The 18,436-nt window shown below is 38.0% G+C and overlaps 1 protein-coding gene across 9 annotated transcripts in view; it reads left to right on the plus strand.

Moving 5' to 3' along the window:
• Window positions 1-18,436, plus strand: part of FER (FER tyrosine kinase) — a 196,135-nt gene that overhangs the window by 20,786 nt on the left and 156,913 nt on the right. For 7 of the 9 annotated variants that reach the window (XR_011323162.1, XM_069775943.1, XM_069775948.1 and 4 more), the window contains 2 exons: window positions 2,714-2,887; window positions 6,124-6,223. Coding sequence is in view for 7 of the 9 variants with exons in the window: in XM_069775943.1 (XP_069632044.1) it covers window positions 2,714-2,887; window positions 6,124-6,223 (274 nt within the window). In the remaining 2 variants the exon portion in view is untranslated. Of the gene's footprint in view, window positions 1-2,713; window positions 2,888-6,123; window positions 6,224-8,395; window positions 10,991-18,436 lie in introns of those variants that run through there. The other 2 variants (XR_011323163.1, XM_069775949.1) reach the window with 2 other exon arrangements.

The raw sequence follows: 18,436 nt of genomic DNA on the forward strand, positions 1-18,436 counted from the left end.
TTAACCTTCATGTAACTAGTTCAGTCTAGGATGGTTCATGTCAGTGACATGGGCACTTCCTGTGAGCAAATCAATTTTACAAAGCTGAAGATCGGACTTAAGTTCTGTTCTTTTGGGGTTGAAGGCAGGCATGTGTGTCACATTTTGAAATCTTGTTTTGGATATAGGCACTCAAGTTGTTCTTTCAGGATTATTTTTGTTTGTTTTGTTTTTTTTTCTCCTCTTAAGGAGATGCCATTTTTCTCTCAAGCCCCATCCCTGATCCCTACATCTTTGTATAACAGGAAGAATACTTATATGCTACTGACAGATCTTTTGTGTGGGCTTGTCTTGAAATTTCACTGTGACCTTGGATTTTAAAGTTGTGGAGTGGCACATTGTCTTATTGGTTTTGGCAGTAAAATGTCTGAATTATTGATTACTTTACTCACTTCATTCTAATTTACTTTATTATTTCACGATACTTTTTCTCTCTTCCTGACGTGTTACAGAATCAAAGTATGACCCAAATACAATGGGACATAAATCCAGTATCTTACATCATCTAAGATCTGAAATACCAGCATATTAAATTTTTAGTATTATGTGGCATCAGAACCAAATACCAAGCTGTCTAATCTTTTATGTTTGTTTGTTTGATTTTCTTGTACATGTACAGCAAGAGTGAGCACTTTGAGAGAAATGGTGTTTGGGAAAATCTGTCCTATGTTTTTTTCATGCAGAGGCAGCAAACTTGCTGGAAAGCATAGTGGCAGCAGCTGCTAATGCTAGAAAAGCAGTATTTTTAAGTGCTCCCCAACAGCTCTTTTGTCTGTGTATACATCTAAAAAATACTGTTAAAGCAAACAATATTGTATTTTATTGCTTTTGATGGATTGTGGTTATTTTCTGTGAAAGGAAATGCTTTGCCTTTTCTACTATCCCCACCCAGCTGCTTTTCTGTCCCATATAAATCCCAATATTTGAAGCCTTTCCTCAAGTATAGCTTTTAACTTTAGGTTTTCCTATATAAAATAATAAAATATAATCATAAAAATCACAGAAATCCTGTTTAACTGATGTTTTATCAATATGGAAAGAGGGATGTAAAGAACAGGAAAATGTGCAAATTGTTTTTTTTAATAAAAAGGGAAGTTTTTGCTATGTTTCTGGCTTACTTGGGTTCATTTGGTGAATTGTAAGCAAAGTATTTCTTTAGAGTACTTGTCCTGCTGAAAAGTGCTTTTGCTGTGATTTTCAGGGTTGATTGAAACAGTACTGCCTCATCAGTAATAAATCAGCCTTAAAGAAAATGGAGAACTCTGACTACATTTTCACCTCTGAGACCAATCTTATGAACTCTTCTATAACCACAAGACCCACTGCTCTCAGACAGATGTTTAATGGTGTTTTTATCCTGTGCAGCATTGCAATATGGATTCCGATGTCATTGGAGAGTGTTCTGTAATGGAGAGGTGAAACAGCTTTCAGCCATAGCTGGGAAGCTTTAGGCTGGGACCTTTTACACCACCACACTAAGCAGTCTAAGATAGCTCTGTGTGAGTCTGTGGGATATTTATGAGCTAAATGAAATGTTGAAGATGGTTTAATATATACAGGAGTTAACTGTCTTTTGTTTCTTTCTCTAGAATCCAGTTTGCATTGCAGCATTATCATGTAGAGATGGAAATATTATGTATATATATTCATATATGAGATGTAAGGAGACCCCAAAGCTACCAAACAAATTAATTTTCTAAGTTGTCATGATCTAAGGTGGATTTCTGTTTTTAGTAAGAGTAAGATAAATGCTAGTAAAACTAGCATACTAGCTGCCTTCAAAACCTGATAATTGTATGGCATGTAGCCATTCTGAAATTTTAGATAGAGCATAGCATTCAATATCAGGGAGTTATCTCTAAGGAATCCAATACTGTTGCCACCAACAAAGTGTGACAAGGATCTTTAGGGTAACAAAAGCTTTTATTTGAATTGAACTTTAATTTCATGTTCATATCTGTGGTGCATTGGAAGTCTCTCTGTTCATATTACAGTTATTAATCAAAGTTCAAAGCCACAAATGGCACATTAAGCTGTCCTGAAAACTGAATGACAGAATGGCCAAGGAGGTTATTAAAGTAGGGTACAGAAATATGTTGGGTTACTATGACAGACAAGTAACTGCTTGTGTCTCTTCACCAGTTAGCACCTCATGCTTTGATACTGGTGGCCTGACTGATGCTGTCAGTTATGTGAAGCAGCTGACGAATGGTATCCTTTTAAACCGTAACCACTTAAATGCATATTACTGTGAGGTATTTAGACAAGGCCAGAGAAGTCAGCTTGAACAGAGTAACTGTGGCTGGCAAACAGGACAGCAAAGGACACAGGAACGTGCTTGTCAGGGGTTTTGGGGATGTATTCCAGAAAAGGTTGTAAAGCCTTCATCAGTGTTCAGAAGTACTAGGACAGTGTTGAAGACTGAACATACAATATTGTATTTTTGTCTCTGGTGCTTTTTTATGATTTTATGTGTAAGTGTGAGGCATGATTCTGCTGTAGCAGGAAGAACTTTATTTTAGAGAATCTCAAGTGCATTTGGGTAAGTTTAAAATTCTTTTTTTACTGAATTTTTTAAACAGTGATGCATCTTTTCCCGAAGTTCATGTTCATCATTTGGTTATTTGTAAGCCAGAATAAGTAAGTGCTTTTCTGCTCTGACTTTTTTTTATAGTCTTGGTTGCTTGTGGTACAGCAAACAGAACAGCTGAGCAAAATAATGAAGACACATGCAGAGGATCTTAATTCTGGGCCTTTGCATAGGCTTACAATGATGATCAAAGATAAGCAGCAAGTTAAGAAGAGTTACGTAGGTGTTCATCAACAAATTGAAGCAGAGATGTACAAGGTATTTTATTCAACGGTGCTTTATAAATTTATTATAGTTTTATATGTTTAAAAAGTAATATATTGAGAGTGGATTATTTTAGTCCCTCTGTTTTTGTTTGTGCTGTGGTAAAAGTAGTGATTTTTCGTATGTAGAATGCCTAGTATAAATTTTAGGTATTTGTTCCACATTTTCTCTCCCCTGCTAGCTGACAAGGCAGAGATGGAAAACTTTCTTCGATATTAATTTCTATGGACAGATAGCACTGGAAAAGTTCTTGTTCCAGTAAAGGATGATTCGGTGTGACACTTCTCTATTCCATCTCTCTTCCTGTTCTCATTCCGCTGTAGACATCCCTGGGACTAGGGCACTGAAAACTTTTGTTAATGTATGCTCTTGACAGTCCAGACTGTTTTGGGTGGGAACAGGATTCAAGTCCCTGTTCTAAAAAATAAATCAAGTGTAAACCAAACATTAAGGCTGCAGATGGAGCTCTTCAGGGCCTTTTCTGTTATGTGTCAGTTGTCCTGCTTATGTTGAAAGCACTGTGTTTAGTCAGTAAAGCTGACAGAAATCGCAGTTTCATTCGGGTGCTCTGGGGGAAGTTTAGCTGCAAATATCAAAAAATAGATTGATAGTCTGAAAGGTCTACTGAGAGAAGGAAAAGCACTGTTTCTTCTTTCTTCCAGCAGAGACTTTGAGATTTGGTGTAATTAAAATGTAACATCTGAGTAGTACAATACAAAAGTCACGGACTGCCGAGTGGAAAATTCTTGGGCTGGTTCTAAGAAGAACTTTAAACTAGTACTATACATATATTAAGTTACAAATGTTGTCTCTAATAGGACTGCTTCCATAATATGCTGGGATCTTGGCATCTTCCCCAGGTATTGACTATGGGGAGCACATCCTTTTTGATGCATGCTCACTAGGCTGTCTTATCTGATAAAATTTCCAAGCCAAATACTCACTCACAACCACTTATGGATTGTTGTATCTGAAAATAGTCAGGATGGAAGAAGAGGAAAAACTGATTGCGTATGTTAGAAATAATAGAGGTTAAATATAGAGAAAATTGGACAAATGGAGAAAGAAAGAAAGAAACATAAGAAAGAGATACTAGGTAAAACAAGGCTGCTGGAAGTTCAGGTATACTTTTAAAGATGGTGCAAACCATGTTTTTTTCTGTTAATAAGTTAACTCTAATAAAACTGTCTTTTAAAATAAGGCTTTTTCAAAAAATATAGTGCATATTAAGCATTCCTCAAATGATTAATTACAAACCATATTGATTTTAATTAATTATGGGCTGCATAGCCACACAGATATTTTGCATCCTGATGAATAAGCTTGCATTGTTATTTGGATTCCCCCCCCGCCCCGATTTTCCTAAGAGGCACTTGAATAGCATTTTGGCAAGATGTGATATGTTCTTTCATTGTTAGCTGACATTGTTTGTTCAAAGGTTTGTGTCACTGGAACACTTACAGAATGGTTCCCAGAAATCCAAAATACTTCTTGTGTTCTGTGGTATTATTTCTGCTTTTGTTACACACAGAAACAAAATACTTATTATTTCCCAGGACATTATCCAAACCTTGTGAAGATCAGTGTCTGTGCAGTGCATATCTTTAGGATACACTGGCAAAAAAAAAGTGTTTTTGTTTAGGTGAAATGCATATATGTCATCCTTTCTTATTCTAGACACCTCTACAGTGAGGAATCTTTTTGATAAAATTCTAAAGGACAGTGAATTACCATGTCTTTTACACAAATATAGTAAAACTTGTATCTTGTAGATTTATTCCAATTCCCATTAAGATGTTGGATATTTTTTCTTCATGAAATTTGAGGGAAAAAAGTACAATACTATGCTAGTTAGGTGGGCAAGACTTTTTGATATAAAAACTGGCTTTAAGATAATCCTTGACCATCTCAGTTCCTTAATTGTTATTTGACAGAGGTGCTGTTGGTTTTGTTCTTGTATGTTGGAAGAACACAGTCAGAATCAGTAAAATATATTTTACAATTATTACAAAGGTTTCTTAATACTAGTGGCCGGCTTACCTTTTATTTTCCAGTTTTCTGTAAGAGAAGCAGTTCCTTGTTATTTATGTCTTAACTGTGTTCACTGCTTCCTAATTCCATCTTTTTCTCCATTTCTTGTGGTGTCTTTATAATACAAGTTTGTCATAAAGTTATTTTTTCCTGTATCACCTCTATTAGTCTATAATAACAACAGTTGTGAGTATAATTTACAATGTGTAGGAATAGGATATGACAATATGGGACTGACGTGGAGAAAAGTTCCTGCCTTTAAATCTTTGCAAATTTGGCCCAGAAATAGAAACTGTAGATAGCACCTTGTTGGCTCTTTGAGGGATTCCATTAAGTTTCCAGATGTTGTTACTGAGGGTGAAAGTAGTGGTACCTAGGGCTTGCCTCATGACAAAAAGGAGAGTTGTGAACTCCAGCCTTCCTCATGCCAGCTGCAAGAGAAACGGACTTCCTTTTGTGCACATTCATCGAGGGGAGCACTTCCATTAAATTAAATTCCTCTTCCATGATTTCCCATTGTGAGTGTATTTCTCTTTTTGTCAGTTTTTTTACTTTTTCTTACTGTATATGCCACCCTTTTGGTATTGTAGGGGCTGGTTTGTTATCAGCTTTTGCTTGCAAATTCATGATTTGTGATTATTTCTGAACAGTGCACTAATTTTTTCACACAAGGAATCAAAGTTGGGGATAGAAGAGACTTTTCCTTTTTAGGGATTTAAGTCTTACAACAGATAGATTGGTTCATGCACAGTTGCTGTTTCTAAGCTGTTTGTACAAACTGTATAATCTAAAAATTCTAGCTTGCCTTTTTTTTTTTTTGTTCTAAAAGGTTTCTTTCCAATGCATAGAACTTTTTCATCTAGTATGATTTATTAAGCATCTTTTTGGTACATTTTTTTCTTTGTCACTGAAATGAAATAGTGTTTGTGATTAGCTGGATTTCCTAAATGTATTTTTCATTACACTGGTGTGGATGGGGATCGCTGTTTTAGCCTCTTACTTCATTCCACACATTTATTGATTTTGATTGTTACACAGTGTAATATCCTATTAAGATTATCTCAAGGCAATGGAAAGTGGTAGTAACATCCTTATTTTGGAAAATAACCCTGTTAATTCTCTTTCACTAATGCTATGAGTTTTTTTATATGATGAGGGTAAGTGTTTTTAATACTTTTTATATTTCTGTTTTCTTAAAGGTCACAAAGACAGAACTAGAGAAACTAAAATCTAGCTATAGACAACTAATAAAAGAAGTAAATTCTGCCAAAGAAAAGTATAAAGAAGCTGTGGCTAAAGGTATGACTGACTTGTGTTAATTTCGTCTATTTGTTAGTGCCATTTTCAAACTTGCTAAAACTCATACAGTGAAACAGGGTAATGTTTTTATTTTGAGCAACTATTAAATATAAAAGCTTATTTAGTATCTTAAGTAAGACAGGCTAATTGTCATCATGTGTACTTGGTGGTAGTCTTTTTAAAAAAATCTTAAAAATAAGGCATAGCCCTTCTTTTAATATAAACAGTAATCCTTTTAGGTTCTTCTATTATTCCTACAGTGGATGTATTTGAAATGTAAAATTGCTTAAATGAACTGTTAACAGTGGTAAGTGGGTTGCAACTCCATCTCATCCACGTTGTAGCTGCAGCCTCCTTGCATCCTGTGACCTATTACGGTTGCTGCAGTAGCATCAGCATCAGTTCTTGACAGTTAGTATAAAGGATCTGACCTTTGTCAACCTTAAGCAAAAGAGGAAAAGAATTCATTTGCACACTGTGATATTTTTAAGAATTTTGGGGAATGATGTGTCCAAACTGCATGGATTTTGATTCCTGTTCATTTGTGCTAATGATTAGATAAAGGAGAGCCTTTGGTCTATGATGTATTGAAGTATCTTGGTAATAATTGTCCTTATGTGCCTTTCTAAGATTTTTTTCTTTCTTTAGAGGAAATTAATTAGATGGCAGTATGTAAATATAATTCCAAGATTCATCTTCAAGTTTTTGTATGGCTGCCTAAAATGACAGTTATTGTCCTTGGTTCTGTTGTACTGTAATTCACAGTGCAATATTGTAGCTATCAGTATCATATAGTAGCTGAGATAAAGATTGTTTCTTTCCAACTTTGTCTAAAATTTGGAGCAGTAGCTGATAGGTGAATGACAGAACAGCATGGGATAAGAGAAGTTATACTTAGCCCTGTTTAGATTCACCTTTTTTTTTTTTTCCTTTTACTGATGTTCGTATTCACTTAAAAATGTAAATACATACTCAGTTGTTCATTTCATCCAGTTCCCCAGCTGTTTTCTACATATAACTTTAATTTTGTTGCTTGGTTTATCCCCAAGTAACTACTTAACATGGGAGCATATAGTATGTAACATGGAAAACGGGAATAGAATGCAAGTCACACAAAGGAATGACTATAGAAATTTCTCTGTTTTGGAAGTGTAGTGATTTTGAAATTAAGTGACTTTTGTTTTGTTTTGGAATAGCAAAGCCATCTTCTAGTGAAGAGAGTAAGTTTACTAGAGCTGCTAGTGAAAGAGGTACAAGTGGCTCTCTAGTTTGGGAGGAGAATTATTTCCCTGGTGTTTGGTTGAGTTGTTAAAACTGGTATTAAAGTCTGGGCTAAACACACACAGTAGAGGATATTAACTGAAAAGAGTAAAGCCTGGCAAAGTTACAAACAGTGGAAAGTGATCTTCTGCAGTGGTAGTTGTTTTTATGTTTTTCTGCAGTCACAAAGTATTCTCAGGTAAACTTGAATTACTGTGTGTCATACTTTCTACCAGCTAATGGGACAATCACTTTGAATCAACATGTTGATGCCCTAATGCAGGGTTACAGTTGTTTTCACTTTTTTCTGAAAACACCAAGAGGGCCTGTGGAAAGAGGAATAAGGGTAAGGGTTAAGCACTGAATAATGATACTGGTTAGTTACAGGTTTTATTTGTGTTAGGGCAATGTGAAGGCAGCTGGTAGGAATTTTTTGATAGTTTCGTAGTGAGGAAAAGGGAACTGCTTTCTAAAGGATGCAGGAGCTTCATCATGGAAGGCTTTGTGCTCTCCAGATCTGAAGAACGGTGAAAGTGTCTGAGATACTGGCTCAGGAGCTGTGCTGGGGAACCCTCTGCTAGCATTGCTTCTGCTTGGGCATGAGGTAAGCAGTGGGACAGCTGTGTTGCAGAGGGTGCACCACTGAGCTTTGGCTGCCGCTTGGTCCTTAGGCTGGATTGCACTGCCCTGTTGTGGCCACTATTGTCTGCATGCTGTCTCAATCAGAAGTGACTGATTTGTTTGTTCTAGCCCTTACCCCATTTAGTCATTCGTTGCTGCTCCTTTCTGGACCAGTGATTACCATGGGAATCACAAATGCAGCCTGGTTGCTTGTTCTTGGGCATGGAGACCCCAGGTGTCAGGCAGTCTGGTCGGTGTTACTCGATTGATAGTTTTTTGGTTTTTTTTCAGTCCTTAATTCTTACGTTCTTTTAATGTATGGTGAGAGAAAGCAAGCTGAAAGGGGATGAGGTCAGCAAGCTGAACTACCCCACTGCATCTCTAATGAGGCATACTTCAGCAACTGGGACTATGGACAAGTTGATTCCAATAGTCTCTTATGCATTGGTAAACTTCAGGGAAAAAAAAAAAAAGTAGTATGTACTGGGAATGCACAGCATATTCCTTTGCAGAATTGGGGCATCAGGGTGTGCTGGGTCATAGTGCATACTGCGGTCATTGGAGCAAAATACAGGATAAAAACTTATTAGATAATGATATGGACAGCCCTCTGAAATCTTTTGGATGTTTGATATTGACAAAAATGGTGTAGACTTCTTACAACAGGGGTCCAAAATAACACTCACAGATTGTGTACAACTCTGAGCCTACAATGCTGTGCTGACATCAGTGATGCTGAGTAACAAGGTAAATAGAGTGTGGCAAGTTGATGTTGCTGCTGCAGGAAAACACATCAAAACAAAATTTTTGTCAAATGAGAAAGACATTGTTTGGCTAAAGAACAAGTCACAAAGCTTCTAAAAAAAAGTTTCATAAATAATGGGTAAAGAACACAAAATAGAAACTGTAGAACAGTTGTAGATATCAAGTGTGATAGCTCGTTACAGTTTGAATCTCATTTGGTTGGATCAGTAACTGCTTCCGCTTAAGTTTGCTATTTCCACAATTAATTTTGTTTCTGCAGAATTGTGCATCTTTATTAAGTGCAGTTCAGAATGTGTCCGGGGGGCTTGCTGATGTTTTCATCCTTGAGTTTTTTGATTAAACACTACTTATTGCTATATAAAAAAAGCTTAAATAAGGAAATGATGAGTACATGAAATCATAAACAATAATTTTCTCTTTGTCTTTTTTTATAAAAAATTTGAAAAGTATTATTAATTCTTAACAATTTAACAAATAGTAAATAGTAAAGCAAAAATATATTGATTCTAAGTATTTAATTTCATAATTTCATTTTATGCTGCTACAGATTTCCCTAGGCTGGCTTGTGTTCCCTGACAACGTTGTGATTTAGAGGAAACTAGAAATATTAACAGTACACCTAGCACATTATACAACATTGCATCTGCTGGAAGAATGTTTTCTGATCCCTGCAACTCTTGTGATTTAATACTTCAGAACTGATGTGACTTCTGTGGTACATATTGAAGTTGCATGACAGCATAGGCTGTATCTATGATAAATAAGGAAGCTGTTGAAAAAGCTTTCATTAAATCAAATTATCGTCGTACTATTCTTTATAATAGCTGAGTGGCAGAAAATACTTTTATTAGGTGGCTGGTGCATTCATTCTAAGATGCCTGTAAAATTGTGATTATACTACTACATTTCCTGGTGGCATGTGTTGCCTTTAGTTGTTCCTGAGATCAGGGAAACTCCTAGTAGGGTATTTTTTGAGTTTATTTTTGACTGAAACTCTCACATTGTTGAGACAAAACAAGTAACACTGGCTGAACTGGTCTGTCTTACAGACGTCAGCAGGCTGGATGGATTTCAAATTAATACGCTATTGTAAGCATTTCAACTCATAGACACTACCAATGCTTGTAATGGCTAACGTTGTTTCTTGTGTGTAAAATATAGCTTCTAGAGCAGGAAACCCTGGGGAGTGCAGAGCCGAGAGATCTTGGTGACTTCTTGTGGAGTGTGGGATCAGCTTGGGCATATTGCTCCCACTCAACATGGACATGCAGCCCCAGGATGTGTTCTCCTCAATCCTCACAGACCAGCACTCAGGTCTGAGAGAATTTACTAGTGGTGCTTATTAGCTCAAACATCTGACAGCAGTTCAAAAGATTGCATTTTAATTTTTGCTATTTTTATACTATGTTATTTGTTTATCTTAATAAAGTTATCTGCTTAATGTTGAACTAATTCTTAAATCAGAAGTTTAGGTCTGGTATTTTGTAAATTTGAACTCTCTAAGTATATACAAATAGTTTTTTTGCATTAGAAAACTATTTGTTATTTGCAGTCATTAATCTGTTGAATAAAGTTTGGGAAAAACTTCTTATCCTCTTCTCAGAAGTAAGTTGAGTGGAGGAGGGAGTGGGTGTTTTTATTTGTTGAAGAAACATGTTCATGTAAGCCTCTTGCAAGACATAAAGGGAAAAAAGCCCTTGGAGATTAAAAGCCAAGATCCTATCTTTATGTCTGTCTTAGTGATTTTGGTCTTATGAAACCTATGTTAATTAAGAGCAGTGCATTTGCATCTCTTTACTTGAAGAGTGATGATAAGGCTGGTCACTCACTAAATTTCAGAGTTTGCTTCCTGAGACAGAACTAACATTCAAAGCCATCCTAGTTTAGCTGTAGTAGTTTCTATAAAAAGTACTTTGTAGATTGGTATAAATTATTTTTAAAGTCTCGTAACTTCTGGACACAAGTGTAACTTGGGAGAGGAGTGGCTGTGGAGCAGCCCTGCAGAAAGGGATCTGGGGTGCTGGTTGACAGCAGGCTCAACATGAGTCAGCAGTGGGCCCTGGCAGCCAAGAGGGCAAACTGCATCCTGGGGTGCATCAAACACAGGATATCCAGCTGTTCAAAAGGGGGGATTTTTCTGCTTTATTTAGCATTGGTGCGACCTCACCTTGAATACCATGTGCAGTTCTGGGCCCCACAATTTAAGAAGGTTGTGAAGGTCCTTGAATGCGTCCAGAGGAGCACGACCAAGGTGGTGGAAGGGCTGGAAGGCATGTCCTGAGAGGAGCGGCTAAGGACTTCTGGTTAGTCTAGTTTGGAGAAAAGGAGGCTGAGGGGTGACCCCATTGCTGTCTACAGCTTCCTGAGGAGGGGAAGTGGAGAGGGAGGTGCTGAGCTCTTCTCCCTGGGATCCAGTGACAGGACACATGGGAATGGGTCAAAGCTGCACCAGGGGAGGTTTAGACTGGACCCTCGGAAGCATTTCTTTACTGGGAGGGTGGTCAAGCACTGGAAGAGGCTTCCTAGAGAGGTGGTTGATGCCCCAAGCCTGTCAGTGTTTAAGAGGCATTTGGACAATGCCCTTCAAAATATGCTTTAACTTTTGGTCAGCCCTGAAGGGGTCAGGCAGTTGGACTAGGTGATGGTTGTAGGTGTCTTCCAACTGAAATATTCTAGTCTAGTCTAGACTTATGGAAGTGAAGCCAGGCTCAGCATGGGAAACAGAATACTTCAAAAGTTGTATCACTGGGTAAAAGTTGTGTCAGTGGTGGTTTTCTTGGCATCAATAAGAACTGTCATATGAGGAAGTAATTTTCATAATCATCTGTGGTATTTAGACATGCCTAGCATTACATGAAATACTGAGTTCAAGCAGGTAACTTGGGTCAGGAAGGTCCCAAAATAATTTAAATGGGTAATACAGAATAAGCAGTTACAAAGCAAGTTCTACAAGCTATATGTTTTCTATTCAGTGATGAAGACTTGGGGAATTGAACAAACTATGAGGAAATGCTTAATAGAAGAAATGGAGAAGTTAGAGGGTTGCCTCCAAAAGCAGGAGGCAACAAATTTTTCTCAAGAATTCACTGTAAATTGTGTAACATATTCTTCAGTATTAGGAATCAGTTACCTTGAATATACATAGTTACAGTGGCTTGATATATCACTGTAAGGGTAGTCTTTTTTTCTGTCATAGCTCAGTTTTAAAATTACTTGCTTTAATTTAAGAAGTGCTTAGTCCTTATCAAAATTTGTTTAAGACAAAGATTGTGCTGGGGTCCCACTAGTATTCCCTCCACTTACCAGTCTGTGGAAGCAGATTTAAGTCGAGCTTTAGGTTTCTTTAATGTAAAAATATTTTATTGCTTTAAAAAAAACATTGTTAGAAGAAGATCTGTTTGAAAGCTTTGGTCATCTCATTCAGGACTACAAAGACTGTGTTCAGTAGAGTAATGCAAAAAAATAATATAAAGGAATATTCTTTTCCAGGCACAGTGAAATAATGGTCTGTGAAAATGTGTGTCTCCAGAGTTGAAATAAATAAGGAAGTGACTATATGGGAGGTTTGTTATTGATAAACAAATGTGGAGACAGCAAAATATTAAGAAATTGCCTCTGTTATTGAAAATGCTGAAAAATATGTAGATGAGAAGATAAACGCAGTTCTGGGAAATTATTTGGAAAACTGCTATCATAAGCATTGGGAAATGTCTAATAGATCACTATATGCATTGACAACTTTATACTTTAGTGCTGATATTTACAAAAATAAAAGATTCTAAAGCAAACCAAGCAAGAAATGTTTTTTCTGTCTGAAACTTTAGTATATGCTGAAGATTTGCATGTTTTCTCAGAGGAGGATTGTTGCTTCATTTGGAAAAAATAAAATAGAAAAGCAAAAGCCCTGGTACTGCCCCCTTTTTTTTTTTCCATTTTAAAATTTCCTGAAATCAAATGCTGTAATACTCCAGTGAGGTTATAATACAGGAAATTATAACACCTCTGAAACCAAGCTTCTTGGCTTTTCCTGGGACCTTGCATGTCCTCTCTTTAATCCCAACCTATAAGCTCTTTGTCGACTCCTCATCTATTCCTAGGCAGAGCTCCATGCTCTCCAGCTGCTCTGTCATATAAAGGGGAACTCCCTTTCCCTGTCTTCTTGGTCTGTCTTTCCTAAGAGCCTGTATCTCTCCATTGCAACACTCCAGTCATGGGAGCCATCCCACCATGCCTCCATGATCCCAACAAGATCGTAGTCCTGCAACTGCACACAGATTTCTAACTCTCTATGTGTATTCCCTACGCTGCATGCGGTAGTATACAGGCACTTAAGCATGGCACCCCAGCATGTTGAGTTCCTGGAGAGGATCTGGGGGGATTTTTCCACAGAGGTGCCTTGTAGGAACCTCCTTGCCCACATGCAGGTGCTGGAAGTGACCCCAGCCAACCCCATTTTGTTTACTTTGTGATCCCTTCTCGTCACACTATGCCATGCCCTTTGCTCAGCAATCTCATCCATTGCTCTCTCAGGACTGCGGGTCACCCTCTTCCTTCCCTGTGTTTCCTAGTTTAAAGCCTTCCCAATGAGGTCAGCCATCCTATTGGCAAAAATAGTTTTACCCTGCTTAGTAAGGTGCTTCCCATCTCCCAAGCAGACAGTGGTCTGCAAACAGGGTCCCATGGTTGTAGAACCCAGAATCCTGTCACCAACAACAGCTCCACAGCTACTTATGACCTGTACTGTCAGTGCCCTCCTCCCCTGCCCTTTCCCCTCACTGACAGGATTGAGGAGGACACCACCTGGGCCTCCATGACCTTGATGGCTGCATTCAGAGCTCTGTAGTCACTTTTGATATTGTCCAGGTTTCCCCTGGCAGTGTCATTGGTACCCACATTTATTATAACATTGCCTGTGGTGTTTTTCCCTGTATTCACCCATGCCCAGAAATTTGTGTGGTTTTGCTTCTTGCACTTCCTGAACTACAGAGGCAGTTATGTGATTTATTGGCATATGTTCTTGTCCTCCAAGTTTCTCTGGCATTGTTAGTCATAGTTTTATTTATGTATAAAGATTTTCTTTCCCACTATTACTCATGTATAGATCTTCAGATTGCCACATTAATTTTCATTTTGTTTGTCCTGTAATTCTGCTGCTTTTCTGTTTCCACAGTTCTAGCATATTTAAGGCTTCTCACTGTATCTATTGGCAGTCAGGTGTGTCTCTGCCTGCTTTTTAAACTAAATTAAATTCATTGTCAAAACCTGAACTTTCGTAATAGAATGATATTCTCCTTTGTCAGATGGACGTTATCTTTATTAGTGTTTCTTCATGGGACAGCATTCTCTGTGCACTGAAGCCAAAGGTCATGTTTCAATGCCAGGAATTATAAATCCAGAAAGTTAATTCATCTGTTGTGAGCTAAGCCTTTACAACGATCTCTATTCCCTCTTTTATGAACACTTTGTCATAACTTCTTAATGGCTGAAGGTCATACCTATCGGTATCACTGAAGTTACCAAGAGTGAGAGGCAAGGGGCAGTCCTTCATGAAATATCGTAACATCGGAGTCCAGACAGATTTTTTCTGATATTTATGAAAATTGGACAAGAAATTCTTTCTAATTGTAGACATTCCAAAATGTGCCTAACTGACAGATTTATGTTGTTTTCACAAACTATGCAGTATTTCAGTTATGCCTCCTCAAAAAACATTTATGATACTTACTGTCTTTTAAGAGCAAACACTTAAAAATGCAAAAATTTGAGAGCGCATCTCAGGCATGAACAAATGCTTAGATGTTGGCAAGTTTTTAGCTTTCTGTGTCTTCTCAAGTTTTTATTCTTTAATTTTTTTTTCTTCTTTCATGTCCTCAAAGGTCCCAAAGAAACAAATCAAATAAAAACCAAGCAAACTTAAGAACAAAGAGCTTAATAACTGATACAAAGGGGAGGTCTTCTAGGCAGCTTTTCTTACCATTGTTGCAAAGCAACAATGAGAGGAAAAAATACAATCTTTCTGTAGAGTGGGATGTCATTGGTATAGGGTTTTGTCTGAGTTGAAGGGCTGATTGTTACATTTGGAATGAAATAAATTCAGGGCTTATGGTAGCATGTATCCATTGAAGTATACTGTTGAGCTTTTTTGCTAGCAGCTGATTTACAGTGTAGACATAAAGAGGTAATTTCTTACTGCATTCAGTTTCAAATTCTTTGTAACATCTTTCTGTAGATAACCAATCCATAATGTTTGTTTTGATTTTGACGGGAAAGCTTTGTATTTCATTTTAGTCAAACCTGAGATTTTTACTGTATGTTGTTTCTCTTTGAAAAGAATAGATCTTTAAGAAAATTATTTTGTTCTTTGGGTATTTCCTTGCCCATAAGATTTAGCTGAAGGGCTGCAACTAAAGCAGCTTAACTGGAATTTGCAGAAACAACAACAGTAGATGTAGGCCTCAGTCATTAGTGTAACCTGTGCTATTGTGAAGCTGGATTTGAAATTTGAACAGCTAAGCTTGTACCAAATCTTGGCTTGAGTCTTGAATGTCACACTACAGGTAACCTTCAGGAGGTGGATCCTTGTCCTGTGTGAATTAGTGGGTGCTTTACGCTGTATTCCACAGAGGCAGAATTTTGTTGTTTGAATAATACATCAAAATCTATAATGCCAATTTGAAGACCTCACAAGTGTTAAATTTTATTGAAATCAGTGGTAACTAAATGTAGTGAACAATATAAGGGGATACGAGCCTTGACTTACAATTTTTGACCAACCAGGAGAAGTTGTATGGAGGTGAAAACCTGAACTCTTCAGTATGGTTATTTCTTTTTAATCCAGAATATGTATGAAAATTTTCTGTATTTGTAATACTTATTTTCTGAAAGTAGGTTTCTTTGAGGCAATTGCACTGTACATAGAATCATGGAATGGTTTGGGTTGGAAGGGACCTTAAAGACCATCTAGCTCCAACCCCCCTGCCATGGGCAGGGTTACCTTCCACTACATCAGGTTGCTCAAAGTCCCATCCAACCTGGCCTTGAATGCTTCCAGGGATGGGGCATCCACAACCTCTCTGAGCAGCCTGTTCCAGTGCCTCACCACTCTCACAGTCAAGAACTTCTTGCTTACATCTAATCTAAATCTACCCTCTTTCAGTTAAAAGCTGTTACCTCTTGTCCTATCACTACATGTCCTTGTAAAAAGTCCCTCTCGGGCTTTCTTGTAGGCCCCCTTTAGGTGCTGGAAGGCTGCTGTAAGGTCTCCCCGGAGCATTCTCTTCTCCAGGCTGAACAACCCCAACTCTCTTGGCCTGTATTCATAGGAGAGGTGCTCAGCCCTCTGAGCAGAGGGGAAGAATCGCCTCCCTTGACCTGCTAGCCACACTTCTTTTGAGGCAGCCCAGGATACGGTTGGCTTTCTGGGCTGCAGACGCACACTGCCAGGTTGTGTTGAGCTTCTCGTCAACCAACACCCCCACGTCCTGCTCAGGGCTGCCCTCAATCCACTCATTGTCCAGCCCGTATTTGTGCTTGCGATTGCCCCAACCCATGTGCAAGACCTTGCACTTGGCCTTGTTGAACTTCATGATGTTCGGAGGGGCCCACCTCTCAAGCCTGTCAGGGTCCCTCTGGATGGCATCCCTTCCCTCCAGCATGTCAACTGCACCACACAGCTTGGTGTTGTCGGCAAAGTTGCTGAGGGAGCACTCAATCCCACTGTCCATGTCCCCGACAAAGATGTTAAACAGCGCCGGTCCCAGTACCGACCCCTGAGGAATGCCACTTGTCACTGGTCTCCACTTGGACATTGAGCCATTGACTGCAACTCTTTGAGTGCGACTGTCCAGCCAATTCCTTATCCAGCAAGTGGTCCATCTGTCAAATACATGTCTCTCTCTTAAATAAGCATCATACTGATGCTTATTTAAAAAAAAGATGAAGTGAACACTATGACCTGAAATTTTTCCAGTTGCTCTCAGCTGGTTGTCCTGTCCAGTTTCTGTTCTTCCATTCTAGGTGAATATTAGGCTACAAGAGACTAATACTTACGATTGTAAGAACTTTGGAGTAGCAAACCTGCCTTTTTAATAGAAAATACCCTAAAACATTTTTTTCTGGATGGCTCTGTTGTACTCTATTTAGTAAAATCTTAAAAGAGTTTTTATTAGAAATTGAAGTACTCGACTCTAGAATGTTTTAAAAAGAATGCCAGCCTTTACTTCGCAAATGTCAAACTTTCATAATTGAATTTTGCAAGCTTCATAATACTGTCTATGGCGTGACATATTGTATACACAGTCAGGTTCTATAAACATGAAACAGTTTTGTCAACAACTGATGGCAGTAGAATTATAATTAGATCTATTTATGAAATTCATTATACAGATGAAGAAAATTGGATGTTTTCCTCTGTGCTAATTGATATGTAGAACAACTGTGTACTCTGCCTCACTGCATTTTGCTGCTTTAAAAAATAGATTACAATATGGAAATAATACTGTAGCTGTGTTGTATTAATTATAGATCCAAAGGCTGTATTTAAAAGTTGAGTGTATGTGATAATTTGATTTATTTTGCAATTAGTTGAGGTGTTCTGCTGAGGAATAATGTATGGCAAAGGAATTTAGTTGTCAAGGCAGATGAGAAAATGGGATAGTTTAGCCATGAATGAGGTTTCTGAAATAGTGATGGCATTGATAAGCGTCTAGTTATGTATCATTTTTAATATAAATTTTCAGTTTAGTTTAACTGCTGAAGGCTGTTTGTTGTTGTCCATAGGTCAGAAGCCTATACTGAAGGTCCATGGTATAATTTAACATATGCTGAGTTTTGCTAAGCTGAAAGCTGATAGGGGATGTATTTTCAAGACATGCTTGGAGAAGTTGTACGTTTTAAGCTCTTAAATGATGACATATGGAGATAATTTTGGATTACGTAATCTAGGGCATGTTTGAGTAGGAGTGGCCAAACATACAATAAACCCAAGAAATAATCCAGCATTTCTCCCTCTGCTAGCACCTTGTCTCCCTCTTCCTGTTTCCCTGGCCATTGTATCTCCCAAGGGAATGGGCCAGGGCAAGCAAAACTTGGTGCTTCCAGCTCTGACTTCCAGCTGCCTTGTCCTCTCCTCTTTCATCCGGTCCCTAGACTGTAACTACTACTTGACCTCTTCCCGTCCTAACCTTCTTCAGTCACCTTCTGTTATTTCCCTATGTTCACATTCTCCAGAAAGACCTTATAGTGTATATGTCCTGGTGTGCAGGCGACCAGGTTGACACTGTAGCCTACTGTATTTAGAAACTAAGCATGTATGATACTTCAATTTATTCTGAAATTAGTTGAGGTGTTCTGCTTAAGAATAATGTATATAGAGAATGAATTTAGTCCTTGAGGCAGATGTGAAAATGGGATTGTATACCATCCCATTATATTGGTACACTGGTGTCAGACATGCACATGTTTGGTGGTATTGTAACTTCTGGGATGTTATTCTGGGCGTGATGTGTTGGATTTTTATTTTTCCTCCAAATGTTCTATATTTAATTTAGAAATAATTAATGCAATGTT

Source organism: Haliaeetus albicilla, chromosome Z, assembly GCF_947461875.1.
Source record: "Haliaeetus albicilla chromosome Z, bHalAlb1.1, whole genome shotgun sequence".
Classification (NCBI taxonomy): Eukaryota; Metazoa; Chordata; class Aves; order Accipitriformes; family Accipitridae; genus Haliaeetus; species Haliaeetus albicilla.